Here is a 19,532-nt window from a genome sequence, read left to right on the forward strand (position 1 = left end):
ACTCATTATGCAGAATGTCCTATTTCACAAGGTATATCATATGTATAAAATGTATTAAAATCTTTAGATTGTCTTCTTTCAAATAGCCTATGCTTAAGTGCAGCCTGTATGCACTCCAGGAAACAACACTGATGATGTGTCCAAGTTTGTGCATCAGTAGATGTTTTTGCAGCAGTTACAATACCAGAACAATACAACACTTAAAAATTGAAAAATAAAACAAAGAAAGGAAAAATAGACTTTAGGGCTTAGGCAATACCTAAAGTTATATAGACTATAGGCAATACCATATTCTTCACAGATTATTCTGGTTATCATAGCTTTAGTGTTTGTACAATGTTTTAAGTTTTCTAAGTATGACAATAATAAGGCTTTAAAAACAATAATATTCGGATGTTGGTTAGTATCACACACACTCAAAGGCAGTGTCACTAAAGACCAATCTTACAAAGCTTTAGCCCCAATCAGCACTCGGTACAGCCCGGGAGAGGCGACCTCTAGTGGTCACTGAATATGAACTGCAGTTTGGCCGCGGACCCTGGTCCCTCATCTGAAAAGATTTTGTGCCAGGCTGCGGCATAGTGGTGGAAATTGGAAAAAGTACTAAAATGTTTTACTTAAGTAAAAGTATCAATACTGCAATGTAGTAAAAGTTCAGAATAAAAAATGTACTTGAGTAAAAATACAAAAGTATTGTATCAAAAATGTACTTAAAGTACCAAAGGTAGAAAGTACTCGTTATGCAGAATGTCCGATTTCACAAGTTTTCAAATGTATAAAAATCTTTTGAAAATAGCAGATCTACAAACTCTCGCTTGTATTTAATTACAGTAATTGAGTAAATGTACTTAGTTACTTAAACTTTACACCACTGGTGCCAGGGGACCCCCACACAAGATTCGTGTTGTTAAAATCTTTTTGTTTTAAATCTACCAAAGTTTTCACATTTTCTAATAGCTGACGTAACGTGGTTAAACCTATGGGTGCCGTTAAAAAGATTTTCTTGCTAAATTAACACATTTAAGCGTAGAGACAGGGTTGCCATGTCCGTTTATTATAAGCGACTTTGGGTTTGTTTTTCTATAAAGTACTTGTAAATATATTAGTTGCGGGTTGCGTTTTTTTGTGCTTGTTTCTAAAGTGTAGTTGCTTATTTGGGCTTGTTTCTAAAGTGTAGTTGCTTATTTGGGCTTGTTTCTAAAGTGTAGTTGCTTATTTGGGCTTGTTTCTAAAACGTAGTTGCTTATTTGTGCTTGTTTCTAAAGTGTAGTTGCTTATTTGGGATCGTTTCTAAAGTGTAGTAGTTTATTTGGGATTGTTTCTAAAGTGTAGTTGCTTATTTGGGATTGTTTCTAAGTTGCTTATTTGGGCTTGTTTCCTACTGTTGCTAAAACCAGTTATTCTCAAGCATTTTCATGTCAAGGACCTCCAAAAAGGACCCCATACAAGATTTGTGTTGTTACAAATGTTCAAATAATATTCCTTGTAGGAGCCAAATGAGGATTGTATGTGTGCACTGGATTGGATTATTGATGGAGGCACCTCATTGGCACCTTGTTGGTGGGTGTGCCTTTGTGGGTGGCTCTCACCTGCTCATTTACATTGGTTGGTTTGCTCTGGAGGTAGGGTAAACTGGGAGAGCTATATTTTTGTTGACCGCCTTTTTTGTATTATTGTTAATTGCTCACTGTTTAAGTTATTTGGTGCACATATTTATTACAGATTTATTGGAAATTGGAAATTGTAATAATTTGGTGACACTGCACAGTAAACACTTTTAAACTTGAGCATTTGTTTGGAACTGAGTATTTTATCTCACCTGCTCATTTACATTGGTTGGTTTGCTCTGGAGGTAGGGTAAACTGGGAGAGCTATATTTTTGTTGACCGCCTTTTTTGTATTATTGTTAATTGCTCACTGTTTAAGTTATTTGGTGCACATATTTATTACAGATTTATTGGAAATTGGAAATTGTAATAATTTGGTGACACTGCACAGTAAACACTTTTAAACTTGAGCATTTGTTTGGAACTGAGTATTTTATCTCACCTGCTCATTTACATTGGTTGGTTTGCTCTGGAGGTAGGGTAAACTGGGAGAGCTATATTTTTGTTGACCGCCTTTTTTGTATTATTGTTAATTGCTCACTGTTTAAGTTATTTGGTGCACATATTTATTACAGATTTATTGGAAATTGGAAATTGTAATAATTTGGTGACACTTTGCACAGTAAACACTTTTAAACTTGAGCATTTGTTTGGAACTGAGTATTTTATTCTAATTTTTCCACATTTTCTTCAAGATTGTTTTGAAAATGGCAGGTCTACATAGGTTTAAACTTAAATGTCTCATATATATAGCTTCTTTGTTTTCATAGACCTGGTTGCTTGTTTCCCTCACAGAACCTGGCAACACTGCTCTGGACCAGCGCTAGGGAAAAATAAAGTGTCTCTCTGTCTTGTTTCCCCCGGGTCTTTATCGGTGACGTACAGGCGGTTCTCTTCGAATAACATGGCGTCCAGGAGAGCGACCATAGCGCCCAGTACGTTTAAAAACATCACCGCTGACAGTAAAAGGTAATAATATCTGATGATGTGTTCTAACAAGGAATGTAAAAAAAAAAAAAGCATTTATTGGTCAGTTGTGTTGGGTAATGTTTAGAAGCGTTGTGAGTGTGCACTCACTCTGCATGTCGGGCTTAGCATTAGCATAAGTGGAGTTTTAGCTTGTCTGTGTTATTGTTGATGAATTAACTTTTAATTTCAGTTCCAAAAGCGGGACCACCAAAGATGACGGTGTTGTAAAGAAGAGAACTAAAGGTCAGTAAACATGAGCCCACACGGTTAACGAAACGTAAAATGCAGAAGTTGAGAAACAATTCTTTGGCTAAAATATAAAACTTATAAAATCATTTCCATATCCGACTTACATCAAAACTCTTTACTGTTTCAGCAGCATCATTTCCTTCATTCACTTTCATGAGGCGACACAATAGACATGTGATATCTTTTTAGTCTAGGACTGTCCAATGAATGACAAATTGCTCAGTGGTTTGTGTTTTATTTCGTCAATTGTATACTACCAGCACCCAGAGTTCTTGTAATGGATTATAAATTGGAAACATGTCAAATGGGGGATATATTCTCTACTAATGTCACTTTGATATCTCTTCAGCCAGTGGAACAATTGTGAAGTCTCGGTATTTACAACCTGTTGTTGAGAAGACGGGAAGTCTGTCAAAGGTAATACAGTAAACCTTATTCTTTAAGTGAATTAAAGAAAATGTAAAAGGAACCACCCTACTAATATAAACAATAAGCATTCAACAATGAACATGTAAATTAGGTTTCAAGATGTCTTTAAGAAGTGTTGATTGTGAGTCCTGTAACTGTTAACAGACTAACTCAGCCAATGAGTCGGTTGTTGTACCACCAAGACCCTCCTCGCCTAAACCTGGCTTTGCCAAACCAAGACCCTCATCGCCTAAACCTGGGTTTGCCAAACCAACACCCTCTTCGCCTAAACCTGCGTTTGCCAAACCAAGACCCTCTTCACCTAAACCTGGGTGTGCCAACCCAAAGGTGGGTACACCGTCAAGACGGTCCATGGCCCCCCAGGCTCTTCCAACCCGTAAGTATTTACTGTACTGTAAATTGAGAGCTTTCCAGAATATTCTAGGGGTTCTATATGTACAAACAAGCATAAACATTTATGAAAAAGTTCTAATCAAATTTCTTTGTTGACATACATAATTTTGTACACCTTTTTGACATTTTTATCTTATTGCTTAATGCATTTGCACATGTTTTGCAGTAATATTAAATACATGGAAACAGCTTATGCCATTTATTATGCTGTCATCTCTTACAATCTGACTGGTGAAATGCTTATGCTGTCATCTCTTACAATCTGACTGGTGAATGCATTTCATCTTTACTCTGACAGTCTATTGTCTAAAATGCCTTGGCTACTTTTACTTGATAATGGACAGGTTAAAGAGAAATGCTCATGTTTAACTTCATCTGCCTTGTCAAGTTGGGAAACATGTAGATTTATTTTTGATTTCTATAATTTTCTTTTAGCTGTAGTATTTCTCCTACAGTAGAATGCTGCAAAACAACGAGTGCACGAATACTCGCAGAGGGACTCTGCGTGTATTTGATTAGGAACAAGTTGATTTCTTGCATCCCTAATATATGCACAGCATTGTTTTGCAAGACTTGTACATGTGTTTGATGCTATTTGAACGAGTTAAGCTATAATTGACCACTGTCATGTTGTTTGCCCTCAGCTATGATGTCAAGTCTAGAACCTTCTTTTTTGAGAACAAGTCTGCTGCAGTCCACATTCACTGAAGGAGGACACCACGTCCACCGCCCCGATTTCGACTTTTCTGTGATTAATGGTAACTCATTCAAAGTGAAACATGGATATGTATTGTATAGAATTTGGAAACGAGGGGTTGGATGTTTCAAAACATGCACGGATATTGTCCACAAACTATATGTACCTCTGTGTTCTCTAGTCTAGTTGCTACTTATCCTGTCCTCTTCTGTTATGGGGCATGTATTCATACTGCTTTTTGTTTTATAGTGTTTGTAGTAATTGGCTGTAAAATACTTGAAAGAAAATAGACTGATCATCAAATCTTTTTTTGCGTGTGATTCAGAGAACACTATGATGCAGAATGCTGTGGAACCAGAGAAAAAAGCAGAGAACGATAAGAGTGACATTGAGATGAATACCTTCTTGTTGGCTTACCTCACAGCAAAGGTGATAACTGTAACCTTTATGACTAATGAACTCTGGTGACTCATAATTAAATACAGATTTTGACTGCATGTTGGTTGTTAAATGAATTAAGTTTTTAATAAATTTGTTTTTGTTTGACTGTCACTATTAACGGTTGGAGTTCATCGCGTCGTCAATGGAATGAACATTATCTGGCATGGTTAATATTTTCCCGTGTCATTTCTGTGCTCTTGGGATCCAGATGGGGCACAATACTGCAAAGCTGAGGGCAGAGATGGATGCGCGGCTCCGTGAGGAGATGGAAGAAGAGGCCTGTTTACGTAAGGAGGTCCAGGAGAAGAAGAGGCAGTACCTCCATAAGGAGAAGGAGAGGACGCTGCATGAGCTGCTGGATTTACAGGTTACTCGAATCAAATCGAAGTTTAGCAGTCAAGGCACAGTAAATGCTGAAATGATCTGCATTCATATAGGATAGAAAAATAGTCCACACACTGGGTCATGCTCCCATAAAGAAACTCCAATATTCAAACTTCCATCATCGCATCCTCCACTCGCGTCGTTGCCTTGCACCTTAGTCTCTCCTCCCCGAAGAAGGAGGCGAGGATTAGATGTTAGGACGGAGGAATCGCTCAGATTTTACTTATTGAGCTGTATGACAGGCAGTCTTTATAGATGGCACTCGTGTACAACAAACTACATGATTGTGTAATAATTATTGAATTCATTCCAATTGTTTGTATTCCAATCCGTTCTGACTGTCTGGTGCATTGTCCTAGTAAACTGTTGGTCACACTTACAGTATAATGGATCCAATCCATTAAAATAATTATGGGTGTATGATCTAGTGTACAGACTCTATTTTAATTTGTTGTTCTGTCCAGCACCTGGGACTTTATTTTCACTTTTGGATGTGCGTGCTATGTAAATGTTCAACAACCTATTTCCCAAAACACTGACAATGACAGAAGAGCAAAAGTGTGAATGACAGCCATGCAAAGCGCCAGTCTGTTGGCCAGGAGCAATTAGCCTTTAATATCTGGCTCAAGGACATTAGCCTGGGACCAGACGAATCTGCGAGTGCAAAAAAAAATTGCACTCTGCGATTTGGGTCTGGCACCGCTCCATAGAGAATCCATTTCCTGTTCCAGGAGACGTGGGGAACCAATCAGGGCTCAGTATTCGAATATGGGAGACTGTAATTGGTTGTAGGTCTAACCAATTGTGTCGAGGACATTGTTTTGATCCCGCCCCTTGGGAAGAAAAACGTCCTCATGGAAGCACCAGACTCATATCCACGCAGTGATATAGTCTAGCTACGCCAGGCTACAAGGACATGGCATCATTATTTGTTTTAGAACCTCCTCGAAACGAGATGCTACATCTGAAGGGGTTTTTCCTAATCAAGAATTTCAATCATCATATGCTAGGAGTAGTGGGGATAAGACCAGCAGCTAGAGCTCTGGAGCCATTTCCACCCCGGTAAATATAGAATGGCAGTAATAATTGCTGGCAATGAAATGTGTATTCTACATGAAATGATTATTCTACAGGCCATGCCCTAAAGAAAAGTAAGATTGGAAAGCTTTGAAGACTGTATCCATATATAAAATAAAGTCAAACTTTTCTCACTTAACCAGGTGAGATGTGTGCCAAAATTGTAACGTGTACAACTTCTCTTTTTTTCCTCTTCACCAACATTTTCATTCCGTTAATATTCCTGTCAGATTGCAACATTGGAGCCAGTGGCTGATTCCGCCAAACTTTTCACCGAAGACTACAAATCTTTCGGCTCTGCCATCGACACCACCCGACACGAGCTTCCTGTCAAGAACATCCACATTGAAGGGGACAGAAGGGAATTCTTAGGTTGGTGTTGACAAAGTTTAGTCTAGTTAAATAGCAGATGTACAAGCTCACGTGAACTTGTAGATCTACTATTTTAGAAATCTTTTCAAATATATGACTTACCCAAAATAATGACGGCAAGTTGAAAGTGGTTAAAAAATTGGCTAATGAAAAATATTAATAAGGGCTTGTGACTAAATTATTACATTTAATCCATTGGAACATATAGGCCATTTATTCAGTTTCCTGAGAAGTAATAATTTTAGACATGCAGTACAAGGTTTCCACCTGTGGTTTTCCTCACTATCAGATAAAGCAGAAGCTTGCCTGAAGGACGGTGAGAGGATCCTGATGGAATGTGCACATGGAGATCAAGACAACAGCACTTGTGTGAAATGCCTGAGAGACATGAAGATGGCGTCCAAGGACATCAGCCACGAGCTGTCTGGGTAAGCATGCCCACGTTATCAAATAATCCAACGTAAAATCCTCAGTGTTACGGGCTCATTTGGTTATATTTATACACTCTGATAAACTAACACTGACAATTTTACTATTAGTCCAGCAACTGAGAGATGCCATAATAACGACCTAGAAACAAGTACCAGTTGAGGATAGTGCCTTGCACAGAACCTATGGCCTTTTTTATTTATTTAACCCATTAGCTTGTACATCTGCTATTTTTGAACATTTTTAAAAAATCTTGAATTATTTTCAATTACGAAAAAAGTTAAAAACTACTGATTTTTGATGGCATTTGTAGAATCGGCGACAGGTCTTGGGTTAAAATGTGACAGTTGTAGTGTAGGCCCTCAGCCCGCATATTTCTGATCACACTGGTGTATTGTATGTTTTATTCAGAGGCTTCATGGAGCTGCTGGAGCTGTCGGGGTTGGTCAGTGGTCATGCCATCCACATCCAGATGGCCTTGGAGGAAGAACACCTGGGCCCGAGCAGGGTCCAGGAGCTGTACGGCTCCAAGTGAAGGATCCACTGTATTATTATTGTATTTATTTTTTGTGTTTTAACAAAAACTTGTATTTGTTTTATTGTAATTTTTTAATAAAGACTGTTGTCCAGTGAAATTCCTTTCATGGGTTCATGTCCTATCTGTCTCTTGTTGGTGAAGTAGAGGATGAAACCCACTGTCTATTGTACTTTTATCATGATTTAAAAAAAACTCTTTGACAAAGTACATGTAGGTCTGTCCCTGGATAGCGATTTAGTTAAATATTAATTTGATAACATACATTAGCAATTTCAACTTTTATCCATAAAGCCTGGAACAGAAGAATTCAACTTACGCATAGTGGCACTGTGATGGATCATACCAACTTGTTCTTACTGCTAAGTTTTGAGTTATTTGTATTGTACAGTATATATTTATCACCTTGTCTATCACCTTGTCGTAAGTTAAAGGAAGGGTAAGTGATTTACTTTGGTTAAAATAAGTGCTAAATAGCTCTATTTTCTGATAGTACTCATTGCTACTGTACAGAGTGTTTGTTCAGTAAAAGGAGTCTCCCATGTCTCTCCAGCTCTTTATTAAACATAACATGCATTTTCAGTGCTCTCTCCTGATTGGCTTACATTTTGTCACCTACCTGAAAATGTACTATATTCTGTTTACTAAAGAGCTGGAGAGAGCTCTGTGACTGAACAAACGCTCTGTAGCAATGATTACTATCAGAATAAAGTACTTAAACCTTTTTTTTTTGACAAAAACTAAAACATACCAAAAAATATCACTTACCCTACCTTTTTTTTAACAGTGTCTCCTTGTTCTTTTCTATCTCTCCCTTGCCCTCCACTCTCTAGTTTGAAAATTAGACTACTAAACTGTACTTTTGATCAGAGTCATGTATGAGTCTACTTTGAGTTTACTTTTCCAGTAGTGGTAATCAATGTGGGGTCCCCAGCTAAATGATTGATAGTTATAAACTAAATGGACCCTTAAGAATCTGTAAACCGGTGTACTAATGGAACCAGTTACAGGTCTATTTGTACACTCTAAAGAGAAAAATTAACACTTTACAGTTGAGATTGGCGTGTCAGAGATAAAAAATAAAATAATTATCAAATGGGAGTTTGTGATCTAATAGAGTTAAAAATAATAATCTAATGCATATTAAACTGTGGGTCCTTTAAATTAAAGTTTGAGAATCACTTTTTTGTTGCTCCATCTCATCTTCAACAATGTAATAATAAACCCCATCTCTACTCTTCCAGTTATTTCACAAAACAGGTAAACGTCTGGTACAAATTAAACTTTGTACCAGACTAAATTGCGTTTAGTTTTGATATTTTGAAAGTAAAATTTATACAAATCTGAATGGGCTATATATTCTTCAAATGGAGACATTGGCCGTAGATGAAGTGCATTGCATGGTATTTCATGCAAATTATTAAATGGTAACTGATTAGTTCAGGCCAAATAGGGACTCTTCTCTTTGCTAAGACAACCTTTCAGTATCGAATCCGTGGGTCGAACCCATAGAGGTATAATATGGTCGAACCATAGAGGTATAATATAACGGGTCGAACCCGCTACAATATGTTCCGGATGTGATGTCACACCAAAACAATGAAGACTCTTTTTCATTGGCTGCTGTCGGAAAGTGACGACACACTGACGACGGTAACCAATGAGCAGCAGGAGGAGAGCGCCTCGCCGCATGTGAGTTTAAATTAAATATAACTTTAAATGTACACATTTCTTCGGTATGACACATGATTCTGCCATTGTATGTTTATAGCGAGCATCTTAAATTGCTATTGTCCCAGTTTCGTGACCCACACAGAAGCACAGGCAGAAGGAATTACATTCATTGTCTTCCTCACTTCAGGGTAGCTTAGGATGCTAACAACACAGGTTCTGCTAAAACACCATATGAACCTTTTGTAGCAGTGAGGGATTCTAAACCCTTTTAATGTCAAGCACCCTCGGGAGTCGGTTTGATATGCATTAGGACACGATGATATGATGCTTATCTCTGGACTGAGTCGTTACTGTCTGTTACGGACTCGGGTTCATTTGGTTCATAAAACTCGATCATGTATAGGCTTTATTCACAGCAGCCATATTATGAAAACATTCACAGGTGTTACCAATGATACTAATGAAGGCTCTGTTCCATTCTGGTCAAACAGAATCAGGGTGCTGATATGTGCATGTTGGCCCACTGGAAACACTCTGTTACACCAGTGGGTCTACAGTTGGGGTCCAGGGACCCTCATGGGCTTCCAAATGGCCCCTTACAGGTGTGTAACTCTGAGAGTGTACAAATGGAACCAAATGGACCCGATTCCATTTGTACACTCAGAGTTAAGTGGGTCGTGGAAACCACTGTGCTGGACTAAATGGAACAGAGCCTTCATTAGTATCATTGGTAACACCTGTGAAGGAAGTGATAATATGGATGCTGTGCATAGAGCCTATTGGGGAGGGATCTGTAACTCTGAGAGTGTACAAATATTACATTTATACACTCTCACAGAGTTACTCACTACACTGAGGATTCTACAGTGGAGATTGGGATCACAGATATACAAATTGTTATTAAATGGGGGTCCAAGTATCTAACTGGGTGTCCTTGAAATTAAAAAGGTTGAGGATCACTTTTTGATTGCATACTTTATTAGTAAAAAATGTAAACAGCACGAGGTACAGTCAGACATTAAGGCTAAAAGGATAACACAAAAAAGTCCTGGGGACTTGTTTCCATTGTGGTCCTATGCATTCAATTCATCAGCATAGCATACAAATAACTCAATAAATACAAATGATAAAGGGGGGGGGGGGGGGGGGGGGGGGCAGTGAATGACACCTCCTTTCTATGGGAAAATGCATTTATCCCCCCTTGTGTTCTTCTGATAGAATGGATGGTGTCAGGGCATTCCACATTCTGGTGGCAGAGTAGTAGAATGAGAACTTTCCCATGTTTGTTCTATATTTGGGTAGTACTCCCTCTAGTATTGTGGCTGTGGGTGTTACTCACTTTAGAGCACTGTTTCTCAACGGTCGGTCGGGATCCATGTTTGGGTCGCGGACCAATTTTTAAGGCTCGCGAGTTAATATCCCCTTTTTTAGTTTTCTACATATTTTTTAAAATAATTATTTCAAAAGATTTTTAAGAAGTTTAAGCAAAAAAAATTCACAGCGTTTCATCAATTAAAAACAATTCCAACATTTTTCAAAAGTATTTCATAAGTAAAATTAAAAAATCTAATAATTCCCATAAATACATTTAAAAAACCTTTAAGAAGTAGTGAAAAAGCAGATCCACAAGCTCGCAAAGCGATGCGTTGTGAGTTTGTAGATCTGCTATTTTCACAAATTTGGGTCCCGGCAAACGTCTCATTTCTCTTTTGGGTCTTGAACTAAAAGGTTTGGGAACCACTGCTTTAGAGAAGTAGTTAGTCAGGTATGAGGGTATTGAGGGTACTGCCCCTTTACTATAGCACTGTACTAAGCTATAGGCATTTTATCCTTTTAACTGAATCAGTTCAAACCAACCCTCCCACACACAGTTCCCACTCTCAAAGGAGAGGCCCACATGCAGGAAGACAAAGCCAGGAGGAGAATTGGCGGGGAGGCCGTGGCTGTCGAGAGCAAGTGAGGAGGGAAGATGGAGAGGAGAAACCCAGAGGTCAGGAAGTGGGAAGTGTCCCCGCCGGCATCTGCCGGTTCATGTGCCCCGCTCGGGAGCTGCAGCTCCGAGAGACACAGAACCTACTGCATCGCTTTGAGATGCTGGCGGGCACAGAGAGAGACAGACCACCCAGGGCGGACCCCCGGCATACTGTGAAGGAATACTCCCGTCCCGCCGCTGGGAAAGACAGCACCCGCCCCGACGACCTCCGCCCACCCGACGTACTGCTGAAGACTGTGTGTTTCCTCATTGATGACATCGCTGCCTCTCCTAATCTGCAGCCCTGGACTGAGGTTGGCTCAGATTCTTTTTTATAATAATCATCATCAGTAATATCTATTAGAGAACGGTGGTTCTCAAAGTGGTGTCCCCCAGGGGTCCTTGGGAGGGTTCAAGGGGGTCCCCAGCAAAATGCGTTAATACATTTTAAAACCTTTATCCATATTCTATACATTGGCTATTCAAAAATAGCAGATGTACAAGCTCACAGCGCGACATTTCGTGCCGTGCTGCGGGCTTGTACATCTTATATTTGTGAGCATTTTTGAAAAATCTTGAAAGTGTTTAAAACAATGATATATATATATCTTCTCTTCTCCTTGCCATGAAAAAGTTTGAGAACTACTGACCTATACAGTATAATAACTTAAGTGGGTGAAGGCAAATAATGGAAATGATGCAAATATCAAAAAATGACATCACTTTACTACAGTCTTTTAAAACCAGGAAAACATGACACTTATGCCATATTAAACTATTATGACATCCATAATCCCAGACAGTATCTAGTGTCATATCACAATATCCATATAATATCCATATATTGCCCAGCCCTGCCTCTTATTGCCCATACGTTTAGTGTTCAGCATGGTGGATCGTGAATTCGGCCAGATTTGAAAGGAAACGTCAGCCACCAGTTGAGTTTTTGATTCCAATTGTCAGTCGTTGTACTCTGTCCATTCACAAACAATGCACTTATATGTTGAAAGCTGCAATCAATAAACTTTCATGTCCTACCCGGGATTCAAACCCTGGTAACCTGCAAAACAGACTACATTTTTACTAGGGGAGATATTGATGAGCTTCAAGCTGTACGAGTTGTGAGTCAGTAGTCCTCCTACCTGATAACTGGGGTCTAACTAACATTCTCAATGGAAGACCACCTCCTAACCACTGCAGATGTACTAGTTATTAAAGGTGTACCAATACCATTTTTCCTTCCCTTTCCGATACCCATACTCTAGGACAGTGGCTCTCAAAGTGGGGTCCAGGGACCCTCTGGGTTCCTTGAGGGGGTTCCAAATAGACCCTTATAGGTCTGTAGCTCTGAGAGTGCACAAAGCTCTGAGAGTGCACCAAATGGACGCTTACGGGTCCATTTGGTTCCATCTGTACACTCTGAGTTATGGGGGTCCTTGAAATTTAAATGTTTGAGAACCACTGATCTAGGAATAAATAAAAATGCCATTAATAATTGTTAAAGTGTAGTTCCAAGTTAGTAAAATAATCATGCAAATAGTACAGTAAGAGTATAAAACACCATTCAAAATACAAAATAATACCTATACCAGCATTTCAGGCAGTATCGGCAGCTTTTCCGATACTGGTATCGCTATCGGTTATATTACTTGTTTCTTACTTACTTATATCTGCTTGTTATATTAACATACTCTACCCTACAGATAGGCCAAAATAACTTTTTAATTCATTCAATTAAGTTCTGGATTGAAGCTTTAAGTGCATTCTCATTATGGAAAATGTATGAAATGGTGAAAATGATGAATGAATACAACCTTACAGTTGCTTTCTTTAAAGTTCACAAAGCAAGCATTTCCCCCTCCCAGGGAAAGCATTTGCTTAAATCAACATTCCAGTGTGCTTTTGCACAGTAGTCTGTGTTATCTCATTTTGTCATTGGTTCTCCAGGTGTATGACTTTGTCTTTGACCGGCTGCGCAGCGTGAGACAGGATATGATCATCCAGAGGGTGTCCGGGCCAGACTGCGAGCTCATTCTGGAGCAGACGGTTCGTTTCCACATCTACGCCTCCTACCGGCTGTGCGGTGAGCCCCTGCAGAGGTATGACCCATGCATCAATGACACGCACCTGCAGGAGAGCCTGAGCTGGCTGCTGGACTGTTACGCCAATGGGACGGGACCACATCCCAACCAGGAAGAGTTCCAGGCTCTCAGTCTACTGTATAACCTGGGTGAGCAGCTGGGCCTTTAGTTTCAATTTGAGGCGATATCTTGTTTATTATTTGTTTTGCGAAAGTGGGGTGTGTGTGTGTGAGCTAATTGCACAAACTGCTGAACTGATCAGCAGCACACTTTGTATGCATGCTGCTAGTAGGTTACAGAAGTACCTCCACAAAATGTGCTCCCTTTTTCAAGCATTTAACTTACACAATGGGGCTCTCATAGCACTGCAACCTTGCCCAAATTTGGAGTCTTACGTCATAGATATGTCGTAGAGACGAATGACGTCTCACAGGCCGGCCACATGAAGTCCGAGATCCACATTGTTCGTACACACAAGATGTAACATGTGCATCGAGTAATGTGTATGCTATGGATTGAACAATATAATAAGATCTCTTCTTAAATGAATAGTTCATCCAAAAAAAGAAAATCGTATTTTTTTTTCAATTACACACCCCCGAGATTGTTTTTTGTAACATTCCGGAGACAATAATTTGATGACCGGCGGAGTCTCCGGTAGGAGACTACATTGAGTCTCCTACTGAGCAGCCACCCGGTCATCGAATTATTGGCTTAGGAATGCGACAAAAACAAAATCTGTGTAATTGATAGGAAAATAAGTGTTTTTTTTGGATAGATGCAAGGAGTGATGAATCTGAGAATACATTTTCACACTCACTTGTAAACCTGCTATGCAAAGTAGCCATTTGGGTACTTGGCTCGTGAATCTACGGGGGGGGGGCGGACGTTCTCTAGCGTGCACGTGTGTGCATGCGCGTGCACTGTACCGTGCCGTACCCTTGCGCGTGAAAACATTACTGGCCACACGCCGTCCTACTCCGTGTGGACTGGTTAGCTGACAATTTCTCCTCCCATTATTCATCAGGTTCCCCTCGAGTCCTCCATCACACCATGGCGCTGGCGGAGGACCTCCGTGGGTCTCCCGCCATCTGCCTCGCCCTGTCTATCAACCGGGCCTTCCTGGAGCGAAACCCTGTACGCCTGCTCCGGTTGGCCCAGACGCTGAACTTCCTGCAGTGCTGTGCCCTCCATCGCCACCTCGGGGCGTGTCGCAGGGACCTGCTGCTGATCTACAGCCACGGACACAGCAGCCGCAACTGTCTGTTCCCCCTGGACAGACTGGCTCGGCTCCTGGCCCTGGAGGGGCCTCCCACAGCCCAGTTGTGTCAGCTCCATGGAGTGAAGGTCACGCAGGACGGCCAGGTAGTCTTCTCCAAGACGTCCTTCACGGAGCCCGAAGCAGGGAAGCTGCTGTGCACACTTCATCACGACATAGTGGACAAGAAGCAGAGAGACCTCACCGTTGGTAGCATCATTCATGGCTGTGCGAGAGAGGTGACGCGCGTCGAAGATTTAACTACACGCTTCCGCGACACATTGTGAGCTTGCTATTTTCGTTGAGCGTCTCTGCCGTGTTGATGGAGCATAAGTTAGGCTTTATTAAGTGCTGGTTGTGCCCTTCTGATGAAACGTGATTGACACTTTTTCCAGACAGTTTTCCTTTACAATGTGAACTGTTTTTGTTGTTTACTGTTGCTGTTAAAAGGACCAAACTGCTGTCAATACATGTCATTGACTATTAACAGCTTCGGCCATGTAGTGTTCAAAAGCATAGACATTTCAATCAATGGGCTAATAAACATGCCAGACCAATATGCCAAATTTGTGCCATTATAAATATTGTATAAACTTTTATGAAAGTTTCAGTATTTATCTGTTCTTGTGTTCACATAACCTCAGAAAGCGCTTTCATTAAATGCCATGTTGTGCAAAATATTTGCTTCTCTTGTACCTATTTTTCTTCACCTATGAAGACAGCTAACTGCACTTAAGCTAATTTGCCACTTGAGGGCGCCCAAGGCTTGTAGGAGAGTAATGGACTTTGTCAACCAGCAAAAAAAATACATTTTCATGTTGTGAAGCTAAATTGTGATTTTAGAATTCTGCATAAAATGTAAAATTTCAGCGCGATAGATTGTCACCTAAATGGGGAGAACCCGTACACAATAAAATCCTCAGTGTGTCCATTATTTGTAATCCGTTTTGAATTAATGCTGCAACTTTGTAATTTTTGTGTCGGGATTCTCAACCTGAGCAAACGAATGAGGGACCTTAATTTAGGTGGACACGGAGGTCACTTATGTGCTTAAAACAGTACTACGTGTCAAACATTAGAGTTCCTAACCGACCCCCCCTCCCAGGGTCTAAATTTCTCAATGGAATAGTAGGGAGACAAAACAGTCCCAAAACACTGCAGATGTACTGTTATTGTATTAACATACTCTACCAACAGATGGGTTAAACAAAATGTATTCATTATAAATAAACACGTTCTGGACTGCAGCTGCTGTAACACTGAGGATTTTATTTTATTGTATTGTATTTGTGCTTTTGGCGTGCGTGTCGTTCAAGTGAGAGGTGGGGAGGATTGTGTGAATGAACCATTGAAAGCCGTGTGTGTGTGTGTGTGTGCGTGTGATGGTCATGAATATGTGTGCTCACGCGCGCGCGCACACGCAGATGTAAGGAACGACTTCAAGAGAAATAGAGGGGAGCAGCCAGGGGAGAGAGAAAGCGAGCGAGCCAGAGAGAGAGGGGGAGAAAGAGAGCGAGCCAGAGAGAGAGCCAGAAAGAGGACGGATCGGTGGAGAGATTACAAGTTTTATATCCTCTCCTACAGCTCTCAGCAGCAGCAGGAGGACGCTGCTTTTCTTTGAAGTTGTAATGTTGAAATGTGAGAGAACAACAGCAGTCCTACCGGGGCGGATGATCATGAAGGCACGTGAAAGAGGACTGTCCGCCGTGTGAAAGAAGGAGAGAAAAAAAGAAGACGAAACAAAAAAAAAACTATCGGCATTTCGCGATGATAAAAAAAAGAAACCTTGATCCTTAGTAGCCGTTTCTTTCCAGGCGAAACTTTTTTTTGCACACCTACTCTAGGCTACCGCACCGAGCAGTCTCAATGGATAGACCGCTTTGTAGGAGAAGAGACGGGTGAAAGTAACGGTCACTTTTTGAGTTCATTTATCCTCATTTTTGCCAAGTAGAGCGAGATATTCTCCAATATCTCGGCTACTTTTAGGCCAAAATGCTGAGATCGTGTTTGACAGCTGCTCTGGGTCTTTGGTGGATTGTGTTCATCTGCAACGTGAACAGAAGTTGTGGACAAGAGAGGCAGTAAGTGAATTGTGTTGTAGTGCAATGAAATGTTTTGATGCAAAGCTTTTTTGAACAAAAGCAGTTGGTTTGCGTTTCCGACAGCGTATGACAATTTACTTACACGATTTCATTTGGCATTTGGTAAAACAGGAATATGAATAGAAAATAATGCCAAATATGTTACCCATGCGGGATTGCGGGTGTTATTTGACTGGCCTAGATTTCAAGTTATTTGATCGTTACTGAGGTTTCACCACACCATACTCAAAAGTATCATGTCACTAAATGGCCTTTGAAGCTCTTTGATGGGTGATGAATGTGGAAAAGAATGTTCAATCCATCTATACATCCAGATTCCTGCTTTAGACTGATCTATGATCAATGTTTGTGTTTGTGTTCTGGAAACTACTTGGTTACCTTACCTCGCTTGCAGAGGACCCCCCCCCCCCCCCATTTTATCCAACATAGGCTGTCCCCTGCAGATATTCAACATATCCCTCTGCACACTGATATATTATTATACCCCTGAGCATAGAGTCAGGCTAGATGGATATAGGAGATACCCTACATCAGTTATTCTCTAAGTGGGGTCTGGGGAACCCCAGGGCTCCTTGAGGGGGTTCTAGGGGGTCCCCAGCTAAAATGATTGATAACCAAAAGAAGGACCCTTAAGGGTCCATTTGGTTCCATCTGAACACCTTCAGAGTTAAATTAACACTGAGGATTTTACAGTGTAGATTGGGGTCCCAGAAATAAATTATCATATCAAATCGGGTGTCCTTGGCCTTAATGCATATCAAACTGAAATGAAATGAAACAGTTTGAGAAACAGTAGCCTGCATTGTTCCAGCTGATTAAACTGCACAGATAGACTTGGTAGGGACATGTCACATATGTTCCATTGTATCCCTCTGCACAGAGACGCATGTTCCAGTTTATTAAACATATCCCTCTGCACAGAGAGACCTGGTCCAGAGACATGTTCCATTGTACCCCTCTTGGTAGAGGTCCACAGAGAGACCTGGTCCAGAGACGTGTTCCATTGTACCCCTCTGCTGTGCACAGAGACAGCAGGGAGATTACATGCTATTGGTCGCTATCAGTGTTGCTGCTGTCGGCACAGTGCTGAATGATGGAAAGTTTAATCCTTAGTCATGGAGAATCATGTTAATTGTGAAGAGTTGCTGTTGCTGTGTTGCCTAATTGACCAGAGGGACTCAGGGGAGGGGAGCGCCGACTGACTGACTAAATACAGCCTTGATTTAAGAGAGCACAAATCCTTTTCAACTTAAGTACCCAACAACCCTCAGATGAGGGGCAAAGTCAGGCAGAAACAGTAAAAGGTTGAGCGCATCAAGTTTGATTGAAACGGCCACCAGCACCCGATCAAAGGTTAAGCTTTGTGTGTAGATCAAACGCATTCAATTTCCTCGCGTTATCTTCTCCAAGTCTTATTTTCCAACGGATTGTCTCATGACTTTCAATCTCAGGGAGGAAGGAAGGGTACTCATGTAACTACAGCTTTATGAACTATGTTTTTTATGCTATAGTCACATACATGATATCCTTAAGCTGTGGAAGGAGACCTGGCGGGGACATATTTTCCATTGTATCCCTCTGCACACACATACAGTACATGGTCCAGTTTATTCAGCATATCCCTCTGCACAGAGAAACCAAGGAACGACTTTGTAGTCACATTGCCCCTGGCTCCCCAGCACAGTAATACCAAGCACCTGATCCACTTTCAAGCATGCAGTTGGAGCTGTGCTGGAGCCTGGATGTTTTTGCCCACTGCTAATTTGCAACATTTTTAGTGCTGTTGGATCTTCCAAGTCCAGCATTAGTAGTCCCATTTGTTGTGAAAAATGTGATGATCTGAAATTGTGGCTCCTGCATGGGAAGTCTCCCATACATCACTCTCAGTCACAGGTAATATAATAGGCAATCAGGTTTTGGCCATCACTCAGACAAAACTTTGCTATACAGTAGGTTGTACATTAAAGATGGCTTGGTTCACTGGAAACATCTGCTTTTCTCAGACGTATACATCATGGAAATAATTGATAACAACTTAAGTGACACCTACTGTCAGTAGAATTAACATCCACTATTTTATCATGTCATTCATGTGATATCATTTTGACCATCACATAGGCCTATCTATTTAGTGAGGCAAACATTAATAAACATTAATATGTTGAATGAGCATTTATCTGACCTTACCTGAAAATATGTTCTGTGAAAGGCCAATGCAGTGTCTTGCTTAAGAATACTTTGACAGCAGTCAAAGCTGCAGTGAGGATTGCATCTTGGACCTTTCCATTACGGGAAGGACAATAGGCTACTCTGCCACCCTTAAATTTGGCCTTTTTTCCAAAATGTTTATACACATCAAAGAATGACCTTTGCTCCGCCGTGACCTCCACGACAGCCGCCTCCCCTCGATTTAAATGTCAGAGTGGCTGTGTGGAATCTCGCTCGTTATTTTCCCAAACAGACTCCAAGGTTTTAACAGAGGTGCCAGACCACCCAAAGAGAGCACACAGCCCATTGGCCAACAGGTACCATGTCCCTGGTATCCTTGCAATTAAACCCGATCTGGCTGCACAAATCCATGTGGAATGTGTGTGTGTGTGTGTGTGTGTGTGTGTGTGTGCGCGAATCAGTAAGATAGATGAAAAGGCCGGGAGTGTGAGAGGAAATACATGCTTTCAAATGTTTATGAATATAATTTATAGTCTATTATACAGTATCCTCCTATAATTTGACAAACCTCTGTGGTGGGTGGTGGGTGGTGGTGAGACCAAAACTGTGTGCCCAGTTCTCCTCAGTGGCTGGAGCAATTGATCTGAATTTGTGGTTATTTCTGGTTATTGGTTATATTTCTGGTTATTGCGCG

The 19,532-nt window shown here is 40.8% G+C and overlaps 2 protein-coding genes across 2 annotated transcripts in view; both read left to right on the forward strand.

Moving 5' to 3' along the window:
- The first annotated feature begins 2,485 nt into the window (after positions 1-2,485).
- LOC311051470 (uncharacterized protein) lies at positions 2,486-15,501 on the forward strand. Its single transcript, XM_084066039.1, has 13 exons — positions 2,486-2,576; positions 2,767-2,819; positions 3,175-3,242; positions 3,399-3,630; positions 4,292-4,405; positions 4,670-4,773; positions 4,994-5,152; positions 6,477-6,618; positions 6,908-7,046; positions 7,459-7,578; positions 11,128-11,542; positions 13,176-13,458; positions 14,337-15,501. Exons 1-13 carry the CDS (start codon positions 2,512-2,514, stop codon positions 14,852-14,854), a joined length of 2,412 nt encoding a protein of 803 aa, XP_083922165.1. The 5' UTR covers positions 2,486-2,511; the 3' UTR covers positions 14,855-15,501.
- A 538-nt stretch (positions 15,502-16,039) lies between these two features.
- cpamd8 (C3 and PZP like alpha-2-macroglobulin domain containing 8) overlaps positions 16,040-19,532 on the forward strand; it is an 82,469-nt gene continuing 78,976 nt past the window's right edge. The window contains exon 1 of the mRNA XM_084066999.1: positions 16,040-16,648. Within this exon, the coding sequence (XP_083923125.1) occupies positions 16,560-16,648 (89 nt within the window). The 5' untranslated portion in view covers positions 16,040-16,559. The remainder of the gene's footprint in view (positions 16,649-19,532) is intronic.

The sequence above is a fragment of the Gymnoscopelus microlampas genome (genome assembly GCF_963454915.1).
Source record: "Gymnoscopelus microlampas genome assembly, chromosome: 9".
Lineage (NCBI taxonomy): Eukaryota > Metazoa > Chordata > Actinopteri > Myctophiformes > Myctophidae > Gymnoscopelus > Gymnoscopelus microlampas.